Source organism: Pseudorca crassidens, chromosome 6 (assembly GCF_039906515.1).
Source record: "Pseudorca crassidens isolate mPseCra1 chromosome 6, mPseCra1.hap1, whole genome shotgun sequence".
Taxonomy (NCBI): Eukaryota; Metazoa; Chordata; class Mammalia; order Artiodactyla; family Delphinidae; genus Pseudorca; species Pseudorca crassidens.
Window position 1 is genome coordinate 15,905,126 of NC_090301.1, and position 15,671 is coordinate 15,920,796.

At 39.2% G+C, this 15,671-nt stretch overlaps 1 protein-coding gene across 3 annotated transcripts in view; it reads left to right on the top strand.

Annotated features, from left to right (window-relative positions):
* The window catches only part of PAX3 (paired box 3), a 95,964-nt gene extending 80,514 nt beyond the window's left edge, over positions 1-15,450 (top strand). Inside the window, exons 8-10 of one of the 3 annotated variants that reach the window (XM_067740439.1) lie at positions 13,119-13,365; positions 13,860-13,890; positions 14,048-15,450. In XM_067740439.1, the coding sequence (XP_067596540.1) occupies positions 13,119-13,365; positions 13,860-13,890; positions 14,048-14,114 (345 nt within the window). In that variant the 3' untranslated portion in view covers positions 14,115-15,450. Of the gene's footprint in view, positions 1-13,118; positions 13,366-13,859 lie in introns of all 3 variants that reach the window. The other 2 variants (XM_067740438.1, XM_067740436.1) reach the window with 2 other exon arrangements.
* Positions 15,451-15,671: the final 221 nt, after the last annotated feature.

A 15,671-nucleotide genomic window follows, 5' to 3' on the forward strand; every position in this document is an offset into this window, starting at 1 on the left:
CAGTAGCACCCTCTTTTGAAAAGTTGTGTTTTCTTGGTGTGGGAACACCACAGAAAGAGCAAAGGGAAGTAGAGACCACGTATTTCCCCTCCAAACCTAGCTGGTGTGTTCCCAGCACCTTCCTGCATGTGCAGGAGAAAAAAAGGAATGCCGACTTGGAATACGGAGTGCCAAGGAAATACTACCATATTCTCATGCTCAAGACGTGAGACTAATTAACGTTTGGCCCATGTTCTTCTAATTAACTTTCCTTTGCAAGAAACATTACCCTCACTGCTCCCCCCACCTCCAAAACACACAGAGCCAAACCCCCAAAACAAGGCCAATTAAATGAACACACTTATATCGTTTCAGCACCCCCCTACTCCTACAAACGCCACGGTTTCTGGTGACAGCTTCTAATGATTTCTTGAGTGAAATACAGTATCAGTGGGTTACACTAGGAAGTTATCTAGGAAGCTTTTTTTTATTGTTATGTAGTATACAAAAATGGGCCAAGTTGGCTGCATTTAGGGTTCATCAACCATTGCAAATGATTCTTTGAATGTTTTGGGTTTGGTAAAACCTAAAACACATTTTGCCAAGCACTTTTCCTCCTTAATTTTTCAAACTGTGTATTTTAGGGAAAATTTGATCCATATGGTTTTGATTCATTTACTCTTATATCATTGACATTTTTTTTTTCCTACGGAGCCATTTGATATCCAAGAAGCTTTCTGAGCCTTTCCTACGTTCATTTTAAGCATTTTCCTCCTTAAAAAGAGGAAGTCCTCTTTGTAACCTCAGAGGCTATAAATTTTGAGTACTCTCTCAATTCAGCAATACTTAAAAATACATTTGGTATAAATCTGGATTATTATGAACACATTTTATGTTTAGAACAGATGGGCAGATTTTCGTTTCTGGTTTATGAGTGAAACCAATGATAAAATAAGAAAATCGGCTTAAATTACAAAAAAAAGTTTTGTTATAGACAACTTTTAACTGTTATTAATAAATCCCCACAGTAAGATCTATGCCCAGAGCCCTCATTTCAAATTTTGGCCAGGTTTGTGTAAGATGTAATTGAATAACCAGTACACCTGTCCTATTTCATGGATAATGTACTGAGGAAAGAAAAAATTCTCATAAAGATTTGTGTACCAGGCTTAAACACGCTTGAATGTTTGCTCACCACTCAGCACCTCAGGAACAAAGAGTAGGTCTGCAGATCTCATCAAGTTTATCGACCATTCATCTGTTAAGTCTGGTTGAATCATCACAGCTCTGTGGGGATGAGATACTGCCTCTGAAACGGACCCAAGAAAGAGCAGATATATCTTTACACTAAGGAGGTTGTGGTTAATGGTGGAAGACGTCAGGATACACTTTTGTTCTTATTCACATTTTATAAAAGAAAAATTTTAACTCCACCAGCCATCCAGTTACTTTTAAAGAACAATATTAAAATTGAGATTATCAGTGTGTAATGTATGTAAATTGCATATTTGGTGTCAGCTACGCTTATTAGGCAGCTTCTCCATTTCATGCATATATGTATTAGACTGTCGTGGTTCCATTTCAAATCAGATTTCAATTGCTCAGCACCGTTTCTTTTGACAAACATTTGTTACTCCTGAAACTTACTAGGGAGAAGCATTTAAGCATTAATATGTGTACACAGAACTCAAGACTGCTTTTGATTTTGCTTGTCATTTCCTGGACCACAGTGCTCACAAGTATCTCAAATTCCTTAGCTGCAAGGCAAGATGAAGGATTTTTGTCCATCGAAGGTGTGCGATTTACTACACATCAGTTTGTTATGCGAATGGGGTATAGTCATTCAGAATGGTTGTGATGGGTACTTTTCTGTTTCGTATAGAGAGAATATCCTTTTCACTGTGGTATAGCAATTCCTTGGTCTTCTTTAGTACCGTTGATACACGTAAAAGCAGTAAGATTTACCGTGATGGCGGGGCCAGCTCCTGTTTCAGGAGAGCTCTTTTTCTGGACATTTTGGGCACACATCCAGAAACTGCTGGATGCCAGGCCATTTGTTTTGTCCATTTCACACACAGGTTGCAGATCCTGTGCCCTCAACCTACCTTATCATCGTGAAGAACCAGACAAACAGGTGGCCTGCCACCAACTCATTTCCAAACAAAGGCACTCCCTTCTTACAATTTCCAGAAATTCATCTGTGGAAGAAAAAGGAGTGCTTTTGATTAAAGAGGTTGATTGGGTGTCAAACAAAGCTTGGACAGAGAGACATTCTGTGCAAGAGTGGCAGCCTCTCCGAAGATTCAGCCTCTTTCTGTTTCATTTCTAAAGCAACTCATGAGCTCACAGCCAGGGCTGCAGAAGCCTTTTACATGTTTATGAAGGCTCAAGGATGTTTACGATCATAACTAAGCCCATTTCAGCTACACCAGAGTAACCACTGGCCATTTGCATGTTTCCATTCCTCCATATTAGGTTTTCAAGATATTCCGCTTCGTGGTGAAAACGTTGTTGCTAATCCATTTGTTGAATCAATGCAGGCTGTAACTGACCTGGTGCCTTTGGTCTTTCTCCGAAGGCTGTGGTTGCTACCCTTAAAGAGCGCGAGGAGAGCCCTGGTTTATGTCAGCTTTAGCCACAGCCTCTCGAGTTAGTTGGAGAATTGTGAGAGAAGCAAGTACCTGGCCAAAATCTCTTTTTAAAAGAAAGGAAGGGAGCAGCAGCCACCAGTGACTGAATCTTACGTCATGTCACTGAAATGAGCCACAAGAAAACCTTTCTTGCTGAAATAAAATTTTTTTGTGAATTCAATTGATTTACGTAGAAATTCCATCAGCTACTTTCTCTTGTACATTGGACAAAAAATGTAACAACCCCAAGGTATTTAGGCCCATTTGAATTCCTTTAGCCATTGAAGAGAAAAAATTGAGTGTGATCGCTTGGTCCATAACTAAGCTACTGGAATAAAAAGGTTTTCTTTTTCGTCAGTAAAACATAGGAAAGCCGTGCTGAATTCTAGTGTGAGGCCAATGGTCTGAATCAACCCTTTATATGTGGTTGGAATGCAATGTAAAGCTTTTAATTTATTACTGCATTTGCAAAATGGCAATATCTATAGAAATCTCAATACTTGCATATTTATTCAATTAGAGGCTGAATGTGTGCTTTGTACTGCAGACACAGAAGACTGGATTCAGTCATTCGTTGTATACTATTTTTTTTTTTTTTTTAAAGAATCTGTCTCTGCAAAACAGTCTGGGTTTCATCAGAGGTGTATATTTTTCAATGTATAGTGTCATATTTAAAAATTCCTCTCGATGTTTAGCTAGAGTTCAGTAAACTAGAGTTTCTGAGATTAGTGATTGTATTGTCTCCACTGATCAATGGAAAAGATGGTAAATTGGGAGACCCTTTGAGATAGTGCATTTTGTGGAATCAAAGGGTTGTGTTTCTACCTTGCGGGGAATATTTTGGAGCTGTGAGATGACTGGGCAGGCTGTCCTCAGCACTGAACTAATGAAGGATGCAGGCATTATTTAAAGAAATAACCATCTTTTCCCTCCACAAAATGCTGATGTCTCATTCTGGGTAGCTTGCATTACAAAAGCTAATTAAACAGTTGTCGATTCAAAAAGCCTTTATATCACTTCTCGGCCTTTGGGCTAAGATCAAGTGTAAAAACCCTCTAAAGAGCCGACCCTCTATATATAAGATTCCAAGGGAAAATTTCTAGTTCAGTATGAACCCTTCTGTGACACTTGTAGGCAGAATTTCTTACTTTAGTCTCCATTGATGCTACATTAGTGTGTTTATACCTTGTTAAAATACATACCACACTGTATTATAACATATCCATCCCCCTTTGGACCATGAGCTTCTAGAAGCATGATACTAGGTCATAATCATCTTTGAACACCCAGAAACCAAACAGTGTCTCATAATAAAGGCTTGTTCCCCAAAGTGGGCTCTTTGAAATAGTGGTTTGGGGAAAAAGGATTTTGAGCCAACGATTTGGTAAATATTTCAAATTATATCCCTTTACCTTTCAGAGTGCCAGTGCACATTAGCCTACTAAAGGCTCTGACGAGCCTTGCAGTATAGAAACATGTTTGTTTAACTCAGTGTTCTCTAATTTAACTGGGGATCCCTTTTGTTGAGTATCAGACTACCAAGTTTTGAGGAACATTTCCTAGGAAGTGCTGAATGAAAAAAATGGGTAGAGACCCAACTCATGATTTGTCCATTTCTAGAACTGTTCTTTAATTTTTTTTCACTAGTGAATGTTTCTTCTATTTAATGTCTGATGTTATCTCCTGCTTCAATACATTGTCACCCTCTGCAAGTGACCTTAGCAGGAAAAAGAGTAATTTTAAAGAAGAAGCTATTAACTGCTTAATAATGTTAAGATAGGCAGAAAAAGGGAGGAAAAACAGAGAGAATTCCTGTTTAGTGAACTGTCGGCCGTGTGGGTATAACTCATTGATCTAAGCAGGAGCCCCAAAGTCAAAAGCACTAGATTCCAGTACTTAACAGCCACTCACTAGCTGTGTGTCTTCAGGCAAGTTGCTTAAACTATCTCAGCTTCTGTTTCATCCTCCTGTTAAACTTGGGAGATATTGAAAAAGAGTCACCCTATACAGCTACGCTGAGAAACACAGTACTTAAAAGGATTAAATGCATTTTGATAAAGTGATAATACTGTTTGTTGCAACAGAGCTCTCATTATTGTTTGCTGAAAAATATCACGCAGGCCTCTGACAAAAAGACATACTTTTCTTTGTCCCCGATGAATAAGACAAATGTGGAAGCTGACTACCATCGAAGGAAAAGCAGTTTCTTGGTGGACTGGAGTATTTTAAGGTATTCTACACAGACATTTTAAAGACCTAAGGACACATATTGGTGTCCATTCAGAATGCAGTCATTGTAATGCTACTGGGATATGATACTCCCCAGAAATACAATGTACAAAAATTGGTTTTGTTTGAGTAATTCAGATCACAATAACATGAGAACCCACTACAATGAAAAGAAGAGGCAACCATCCTTCATTCCATGGGGCTAAGAGTAGAGAGGGGACAGGGTTGTCCTATTGTTTCCTATTCTTATTTTGATTTATTGACATGTAATTTTAAAAAATTATTTATTTATTTATTTTTGGCTACCTTGGGTCTTCGTTGCTGCACACGGGCTCTCTCTAGTTGTGGTGAGCGGGGGGCTACTCTTCGTTGCGGTGTGTGGGCTTCTCACTGCAGTGGCTTCTCTTGTTGCAGAGCACGGGCTCTAGGTGCACGGGCTTCAGCAGTGTGGCGCACAGGCTTCAGTACTGTGGCACACAGGCTTCAGTAGTTGTGGCTCACGGGCTTAGTTGCTCCGCGGCATGTGGGATCTTCCCGGACTAGGGCTCAAACCCACGTCCCCTGCATTGGCAGGCAGATTCTTAATCAGTGTACCACCAGGGAAGCCCCTTGAAATATAATATCGACATGAACTCATTTTTTAAAAATCTACAGTCTAGCTTTTATGATACTAGATACCTCAAAGGCAGGAGAATCTTATGAACGCTATACTTCTCTCTCACCAGCAAAAGAGAAAGGTAGCTAAAACAACAGGTGCAAGGTTTTAGAAAGTAAGGGACAATCTAAGTAATTTTGATTTAACTGATTGGGGAGTATTCCTTTTATCACTAAATTACAAAGACCCTATTTTGTCAAGATCTGTAGGAGCAGATTTAATTTCTGTTAGGTCAAAGAACTATGTATATGGCCTCACTGTGGGTCCTGGATGTTGCCAGCTACTTCAAGTTGCCTGGGAATCGGAGACATAGCCACTGCCCAATTTACGATCAAGAACACAAGTAAGTTTTCAGGTAGAAAAGCACTGCAACATCTTTATTGGTCCAGTGTCCCTGGAGTCAGGAAGGTGGGGAATTAAAGTAGGTAGGACTTTAGCTTACCGGAATAGTAGCGTCTGGTCCTTAGAAGACTGTATTCTCAGATGTTGTCCCATATGTATAGAGCTGTTACACATTTCCATGCATCTTAAATGAAAGCTTATTCTGCCTTAACACAAAACCTGTGAAACAGGGCAGAAAACACTTCCCGAACGGTAAGTTCATTCTCAGACTTTTGCAAGGCTGTGCACTGATTTCCCATAGTTAATAGAAACAACTTTCCTGATATCTACTCATTAAATCAGTATCACTTGATCTTTTCAGTTGGCTCTTTGTCCTAAGGACTTATCTTCCTTCACATGAACAGAAGTGTAGGGAAGTTTCTCTTCTGTAATCTTCAGGCGTTTAGTAGATGGAGTCTTATGACATGGACTTTGGGCAGCCACAGAAACATTTGCCTGTATCACACATGATCTGGAAGAGAGAAGAAATTTCACTGTTGAGCGGGGCAAATTTTTTCCTCCCTCAGTAGGCTGGAATGTCTGCCCTACACACAGTTGTAGTATTGGGTGGAAGGGGAAGTTTTTGGGGAGTGAAGATACAGTGTAGCCCAGCACCCCTATGCTTCAGAGGGGCAGTGTGGAGGTCCTTCTTTCGAAAAGGTAATGTGGACACCTAGGTTATTGTAAAGTTCTGTGTGAATCTCAGACAGAACTGGGCAGTTAAGATTCAGCAAGGTGTGCTTTTAGGAATGGTTATTAGGTGAATCAGCCCTGCATTTTCTTGAATGCAGGCTTAGCTTATGGGCAATTAGAGGTAAAGTTTTAAGCACCATCTCACTGAAGTAGTGGGATGCGCAAGTGTAGAGCTTTTCCCTTTCTGTATTTGGAATCCTAGGTCTCAAGAGGTCAATTAATATTTAGCAAACGTGTCCAGAAGTAGTCATAAAATTAAACCAAGATATATGCTTAATTGTCTACAGTCATGTTTTTGAAATGGTGAAGTCTTTAGAAGGCTGCTGTTGTTTCCTGAAATGAGAAGAGTTAACAGCAGGTAATGTCATTCCTCTCAGAAAGAGTTTGAGACTCTCTGTGTTAAGTGATGAATGAGGGTATCTGACCCACATCTGTTTTACATTAGAATGGAACATTGCCCTGACATCCTTAGGAGCATTTGTCAAGATTCCCTGGACAGAGCTTCTGTAAATTACATGCTGCAAATGTGTCAGGGTCAGATAAGAGGATATCATTAACTCCCCCAAGTTTACTCAGGGCTCTGTCAGTCCATCTTAATATGCTAACAGCCAACAATTTTCCTTGAGCCGTTTTGCTATATTTTTCATTCATAGAAGAAAAAATATGTATGCTACACCCTACCCCCCCAATATCACACATGTTCTTTTCTCATAAATCATATTAATTGTAGACATGGTCACAAAGCATATTAAATGCAGGCATGCGTAAATGAATTAAAACATATGAGAATTTTATTACAGCCCATGGTGGGTCTAACATAGTCAGATACCAACTGTATGAACCATACTTTTTCATTTAGGTGAAATGAGCTTTTTCTTAATGGGCTTTATTTTATTGATAATAGATGGACACGATATGATTGTTCATCATTGTCTAGAAGTAAACTCTGTATGTATATGTGTCTCTTGCAAGCCATTTCTATGCTAATTTTTTTGCCTAGGTTTATATTTTAGTCATCAGTCTCTAAAGAATAGTGCTACCCATTTGACAGCTTAGGTCTATTGAGAAAGAGGTATTCTAAAGAATCAATAAAGTAAAATTCATTCTGTAACTTGTCACAGAGCTGGAGATTAAAGCACATATAACAGAGTTTAACTGAGAAGGTACTCACTGTGATCTTTACAAATAAAACTTGGAAATATACGCACCATATGAACCACACTTGTCTGACACGCATACTTTTGCATCATGTGTGAAACATAGCTACTTTAAAATGTTAGCTAAGGATTAAAGTAAAAAATAAGTGTGTATTTAGCTGGACATTTTACATGCACTGGTTTTCTGTCTGGTTAGGTAAAGGTCAGCCATGCCCTTCCCGTAACTCTGGGTGGGTGAGAAGGTCACCATCCTTACCTTGCTAGAAACTTCTGCCTTCGGGCAACTTCCCTCTTACAGCTTTCAAACAGACAGAGCCAAAAAATCTAATTATTTAGATGCTAATCAACTGCAGGATAATTCCCAAGGCATTTGAATCTGAAGACAACATTTTCAGGGAAATCTCCGCTGTTCAAGTTTAGGGTTAGTTACAGCCTCAAAGATACAGTCACTGATATTTAAGCATAACATAACTCCAGTAGTACCCGTATCGGCAAAAAAACACGTGCATAAACGTTTGAATTTTTTGTTTGGTTGTGGGAATAAATTATATCCAAATTTTAAAAGTTTATCATCATTAGCCTTTTGAGAAAAGTGCAGAAGCTATAAAAAGAAACCCCTTTATGTCATACAAAGCTGTAATTCACAGTGGTTTTCTAAAATGCAACTAAATGTGTATTATTAAATGTTAAATCAGAAAAGCATCTGATTACTTAAGAGCAAAAATGTAAATAAAGACATGAACCAGGATTCCTGCTAAGGAAAAAAAGAAGTGCCTAGACGTACACCATAATTTGCTAAATCATTTTAGATTTCTGATAAGCTCTGAGCACTTTCAACTGATGGCAACATCATAACACTTAAGCCAAGACGGATATTTTCCAGACACATTGTTTTCAATGTAAATCTTAGCTTGACTCATAGTTTTTTATCTTTTATATTTAATCTTACAATAGGAAAATTAATTCAAGAGAAATATGGCATGAAGCAATTGTAAAGAGTTAGTTTTTCCTGAACCATATAATCTTCCAATCAAGATATAAACAACTTCTTTGGAATTCTGAAACTTGAGAATGAGCTTAAAAAGATCTTCAACCAAGTCTCTAATAAAGGGAATGACTGAGGAACCAGCAAAAGTCCCAGTTCAAGATTCTAAGGCTTGAATTTGTTTTTAAAGGTTAGCCATAAAACAATTTAGAAACGGTGTCTGGGAAGTGTTTCGGAGGTAACAATTTACTGGTATACTTAATAGATTTTTTTCCAGATGTCTCACCTAAGAGTTGTACTCAACTAAAAGTTAAAAAAAATAAAAAATAAAAAAATCCTCCTCCCACCTCCATTCCCAAGGAGACAGAACAGAGATCTTTATAAAAGGAAAACTTTTCCTGTTCATTGCAGTTCCTGGACTCATCTGACATTTAATAAGAATGTGATTGATGTTCAGTAGACAGAACTGATTAGCCCTGAGTCTATTTCTTTTCCTGTGAAATTGTTTGTGAAAACCAGGCAATTGTGTTTCTCTTACCTCAAATTAAAAAATAAAATAAAATCAGGCAAAAATGCCATCCCTGTAATAGAAATAGCTTATTAATGGCTTATGAGGAAAAGTCCCCCACTTGGCAACCAATGGAGATTTTATTTTAGACTTTGAATTACAAATTGCTGTAGGAAAAGCTTATATGAAAGAGATCCTGACAATATTCTTAAAAAGAAAATATGACTGGAAGACATTCCATGACCATATTGGGGGAGTTCTAAGAAGTCTGTTTACCAACTTTGTGCAGCAGAAAGAAATTTCCATAGCTTCCCTTGAACCACATTAAATAGCAAAATTGCTTTTAAAGAAATGTACATAAAAATGTAATGGGACCCTTCCATAGAGATTTGAGGTTTTAAATTATGTTAGGGGAGAGTAATGCATTTTGTATTGATATAGTTATTTTTCTTCTCCAACACAGATTTCCTTTTTAATTTTTAAATAAGAAGCTGTTACAACGATGTACATTTCTCAAGTTTTCTCAGTGTGAAATATTGAAATAAATTGCGTTAGTTGTCGTTATTCATTAATTTCCATTTCAGAGCAAATGTAGGAAAGTATTAGTGCTCCTTTTCCCATCCTCGTCCAATTCTTGAGAAAGAAGTCATGATTACAATGTGTGACCATCACAGTGGAAAGAAAAACTCGTGGGAGAATATCTGTCTCTAAGCAAGATAACGGGTCTCTGGTCCTCTTTATTTTCTCACATTAGCTTCCGCAGGTATTGGGCTGCTGAGCTAAGGGCAGTTGCTAAAGCAGGAGCTGTCACGAGCTTCCGGTGTGTGACAGTCATAACAGTGACACGAAGATCTATCAAGCATCCCTCTTATTCCATTCACACAGCAGCCATCCCTCCTGACTGGACCATGAGCTGGGATGTCTTTAGGACACTGTGCCCTGGCACCTTTAAGGAGCTGTCTTTCTCTTGCCCTAGAATATAGCCTTGGCAGATGGTACTGTATGTTCTCCATCCTCCAACAGATATATTTCAAGGTCTTCCTGTCCTAAGGTATTTTCTAATTCAACAGCTGCAAAAAGTTGCTACGTGAACATCATCAGCTGAATTTTGCTTCTAGGAAGGACTCATTTCTTCTCTTTTAGGATCGTCATGTTTTTTTCCTCCCGTGTTCAGAATTATTGCGGCCTTCAAAGTTATGCAAACAAGAAATATATGGCAGAGGATTAAAAAAAGTTTATCACAAAAATGTACATATAGCTCATGGGAGAGTGTGCATGTTTTGAATAAAATTCTTCTATTGCTCTTCAACTGTGACTGTGTATAGAGTATTCCATTTCTTCCTTAAAGAGGTATACCATTAACAGAATTTCAAGTAAGTATCTGCATGAAGGACGCTACTAAAAATATATTTCCTTTTTATCCAGTACCACTGCCTATTTTTCTTTGAATTTATACAGTTACAAAGTTGATTTTTCTAAGTGCTTTTTAAAAAAACTTAGCACAGATTATTTACACAGTAAACTATTTGTGCCCTGTGCCATAATCCCCCTTTCATTAAAAATATCACATTTTTAATATTTTAATTTTCCTTGTCCATTCTTGCCCATTAGACCAGTACACAGAGAGGTACTCCTGATTTGAAAGGAGTGTGTTTGGCACTGAACGACCTCTACTTTAAAGACTTCTCTTCTAATAGACGTTCGTAATTTGGGCTGAAAGAAAATATTTAATAAATTAGTGTATCAATTGACATTTATGAATTTTCCAAGTATATACTGCAAAATCATCTACATGAACTCAAAGAAAGGCAAAAAAGAAAAAAATATATATAGATGGAAGAACATTCAGGAAATAAATGCATTTGGGCTATGTTCAAGTGTTTTAAATGAGAAAATGAAGTAATTAACTTACTGTAATCAGCAGTGTCTGAGAGCCCCATGTTCTGGTGACTTTTCATTCTCCTTTAGCTGTGACTCTTATTCTTACTTTACTCTGTGACTCTCACCTTCCCCTAATGCCCAATAAAACAAAAGTATGCTCTGAAACATATGATTTTTTTTGAATATAAGTAATTTTTAGAGATTTTGAAAAATCTCAAGCTCAAGAAAATTTTGATCCCTTGGCATGTCTTTAAAAATTTCGGTAAGACTGTGTTGCTTTCCTCACACCAGCCCGCCTTCCCATCTGCTCACACGTAGAAGAACTCAAGTGAAAGGGAGACAAGGAAATGGAGAATAGAGACTTGCCGGGGTGGGATGGTGAGGAGAATCATGGCTTGTTAAAATGGAGGAAGAAAGGGTGATCCATAGACGGTGGAACAGATTCTGTTTTGTTTTCTCTTTTTCTTTTCTTTTTTTTGTCTTTTGGGGTTAATTGAAGATGGATCCGTTTAAAGCTTTATTTCAAGAAGATTTTGTTTAGCTATGAGGATTATGCAAACCCTTCCCAAAGGGGATTGTGGCCTCACTGGTTTTGGAATCTAATTTAGGAAGCTTTCTGGAATGCGAGATTCATCCCTCCCTCCTGCCTTGCTGGTACCCCTCCATCCAGGATCCTGTGGCCTGAATTACCTTGGTGGATAACCCAAGACCTACAATCAGGGTTGAGTTTCATTACTGCCCTCTCATCTCGCTCTTATTTGTACACTTTAATCTCCATATACTTCCAACGTCTTAAAATACAACAGGACTAGGATGGAAATACTGTGCAGTCGTGGGTCCCTGCATTGCAGTACTTTGTAAGCAGGTGATATTTTCTGGAAGCTCTTCACTCAGCAGTCGATTTCTTCTGCGATTGCTTTTTGAGTCCTGCCACTGACTTGCATGAAGTTGAGAAAAATCACTTCCTCTCCTGGGTGGCAGTTTTCCAGATGCAAAATTAATTATCTACTTGCTTCCATCACGAGGTGTTGTAAGGGTCATCGAGCCTGTGTTTGTGAAACTTGTCACCGTGCTAATCGGAAAGTTGTTCTGTTATCACAGTTTTGTTTTTCTAAAAGTTCGCTTGCTCTCCAGGGTTATTTAAAAAACCGAGCAGACTTTTTATAACATGTTTGCTCTTCAGGCATTTTTTTTAAGTGCTTCTTATGAAAATGTTAGTTTAGAGAAGAAATGAAAGGATTAGGTAATAGGGGCAGTTATTTCCAGAATCATTTACCATTCATTCATTCAGTACCTAATATGTGCCCGCCCTCTGTTAGGTGCTGAGGATATGAAACTCGGTAGATTACTCCCCTCAGAGCTCTCATAATTCAAAGTAGGTGACCAAGTACTAATTACACAGTAAGAGGGCTGAGGAAAACGCAAGGGAATATCAGGGAGGGTGTACTAATTTCTAATTACTGAAGGATGGCCAAAACGGAGAGTGGAGTTTTCGTGAGAGGGAACTCTATGAAAAAAGACATAGAGATCTCAAAATACACAAAAAGAATCTGATTTGGATTCAACTTAAAAAAATACATAAGCAAATGCCTGTTTAAAATGACATGTGAGACTCCCAGCTGTAAATACATGGTTAAACATGATTCGATACGAACAGATATAATTTCTTCCTCCTTCCAACCTTCTGTCCGTGTGTCCCTCCTTCTTTGAATTTCCAGTATGATTTTATCACTAGGGGCACGGTGTCCTCTCTCTCCCACCCTCTCTCCTTCCTTCTTTTTCTTTTCCCTTCTTCCCCTTTCCCCCTCTCCTTCTTTCTGAAACTGCAGTCAGATGCTATCACTGGGCATGATGGAATATCTCTGCCACTTTGAATGGAGGTCACCGTCTTCGGGACAGCTCTTTAACAGCAGATTTCCGAAGAAGTGAAACGGCCCTTTTCAGTTATCCTTTCAGCTACAGGCTAGGGTCTGGTCCTCCCTGCATTCTCACTTCTTCCTAATCTGCCTGTTTATTTCAGGTAATGGGACTCCTGACCAACCACGGTGGGGTACCCCATCAGCCCCAGACCGACTATGCGCTCTCGCCTCTCACTGGGGGCCTGGAACCTACCACGACGGTGTCGGCCAGCTGCAGTCAGAGACTAGACCATATGAAGAGCTTGGACAGTCTGCCAACCTCTCAATCTTATTGTCCACCCACCTATAGCACCACGGGCTACAGTATGGACCCTGTCACAGGCTACCAATATGGGCAGTATGGACAAAGTAAGCCTTGGACTTTCTAGGGGGTAATTACTCCTGTAAGGGTGGAACACTTTAACTCTTCGTTGAGAAAGGGGAGCTGCCAGCATGATTAAGCCTTCCATCCTGGTATCAATTTTGTGGCAAAGCCAGCTGGTTTTTCCAGCAAGGGCTTCCCAGTATAATTATTTTCTTAACCAATGTCAGCAACATCTTGCGGTTATTAATTGCTGAGACGTGAAAGCTGATTGCCACTAGGTAAAACACAAGGGTTGGCCAAAATGAAATAACCTCTGGCATTAGAAACACATGTTCTTAATGAGGTCAGCTCAAGGATCATATGGGGTATAATCCCAAGGACACAGAGTTCTGTCAAACTTGTCTTAGGAATAAAAATATTCGTCTCGATCCTTTGATACCTCGGTATTAAATATGACATTGTCAGCCTGTAGCTGATTTTGCCCCTTGCTGTGAATTGTCCCAGCCTGACCTGAAAAGCTGCATGTGTTTCCTTACAGGTGCCTTTCATTATCTCAAGCCAGATATCGCATAAGTGAACTGTCCACTTGGAGCTTAAACTGGCCCTGTTTCCGGTCTCCACAGCCTAGACGTGAAGAATCTTCTCAGAAAAAAAAAAAAATCACCCTCTTGGGGGGCAGTCTCGACAGGAGACAAAGGAGAATGATTGATTTTCTTTCTCCAGTAGTTGGTTTCAAATTCTTTTGAACGTGTTGGACAAAAGCAGTGGAGAAAAGGAAGATCCGGAACAATAAAAGACAAATGCAACATTTTAAGGCAATGATTTAACATGGCTACATATCAAATGTCCCAACTCTTTAGTGCTGATGATCAAGGAGCTAAAACATTCCATTTGTGTGCGTGTGCGTGTGCGTGTGCGTGTGTGCGTGTGTGTGTGTGATTTATCTTGACTGGTTTGGGCAAGCAGAATGTTCTGAAAATATAGTCGGAGAATAAAGTATAACAAGTTTGATGTCCAATGCTGACACTTCTACAACCTTAAAACTGCTCGCTCCATGAAGCAGGAACGGAGGAATCCTTGACTTTTACACACTGGAAATGGATATAAAAATAAATGCCACCATTTTTAGGAAGTTAAGACTAGATGTAAAGGACCTCCCAAATAAATTATTTGTTATCTTATCCTCATCTGTAATTCAGTTGTCAATACATGTCCTGGATGGACACGTCTTGCTAACAGGATATGGGGGAACCAGAAGAAAAGCTTGTTTTCTTTCTCAGTGTGGGAGAGGTGTGTGACATCTGCCCAATGTAGTTTCATTTGGAAGCCAACCTGGGCGGGGGCAGGGCATGGTGGAGAAGTGACGTGCATTCCCACAGCTGCTTATCAGTGTGCAATACTGTGTACCTCATGGATGCCTTGGCATTGGCCAGGGCCATAGAAACAGAATCAGAACTATATTTTTGCAGGTGCTTTCTTTTCGCAGCCCATGATTCATTGTGGTAGAATGCAGTGATGTTTGCCATTTGCTGGACAACCAATACCCGGCCCGCTCCTTTTGATTAGAGACCATGTTTGAGAATAATGCTTTTAAAATGACTTCGTTTACATTCTTCTCTTTTCTATGAAAGGCAGGGCAACACCAGAAATGTCCATGTGGCTGTCATGTACTTTTAAATTATACAATAATACCTGAAATTGAAAGATGATAGGAAACTGAGGTTTACATACGTTTGTGTGGTGACATTTTAGAATGTCAATAAATTTGTTTTTTGAGATGTTAAGAGGAACAGGAAGGTGGAATGCAGTGTTATTTATTTCTTTCTATTCTTGGAACCATGAACGAGGTAGGCACAAGTACATTCCTTTTAGAGTTAGGAACTATGACGTAGTGAGTTAGTGAGACTAGACATAGTACTGAGTTTAGTTCCTACGTTGGTCTTAGGGGTGGTGGATCAAGAGAAGCGTTACCTTCGTGTTGCAGCCTCAGCCAACAACAATGTGTTGTAAAAATGTCTTTCCTGTAAAAAGTGCAGTAAATATTTACTATTTATAATGAATAAACAGTTATGAAAACTTGCCCAACACTGCTTTTTTGGGGGAACTGGTGAACGCAGTATTAATAAAAACTTGGAAATGGGGAACCAACAAAGCATATACTTCACTTCTAATCTAATGCCTTTTATTTATTTATTTTTTTTTAACTAATTTATTTTTTGCGGTATGCGGGCCTCTCACTGTTGTGGCCTCTCCTGTTGCGGAGCACAGGCTCCGGACGCGCAGGCTCAGCGGCCATGGCTCACGGGCCCAGCCGCTCCGCGGCACGTGGGATCTTCCCGGACCGGGGCAC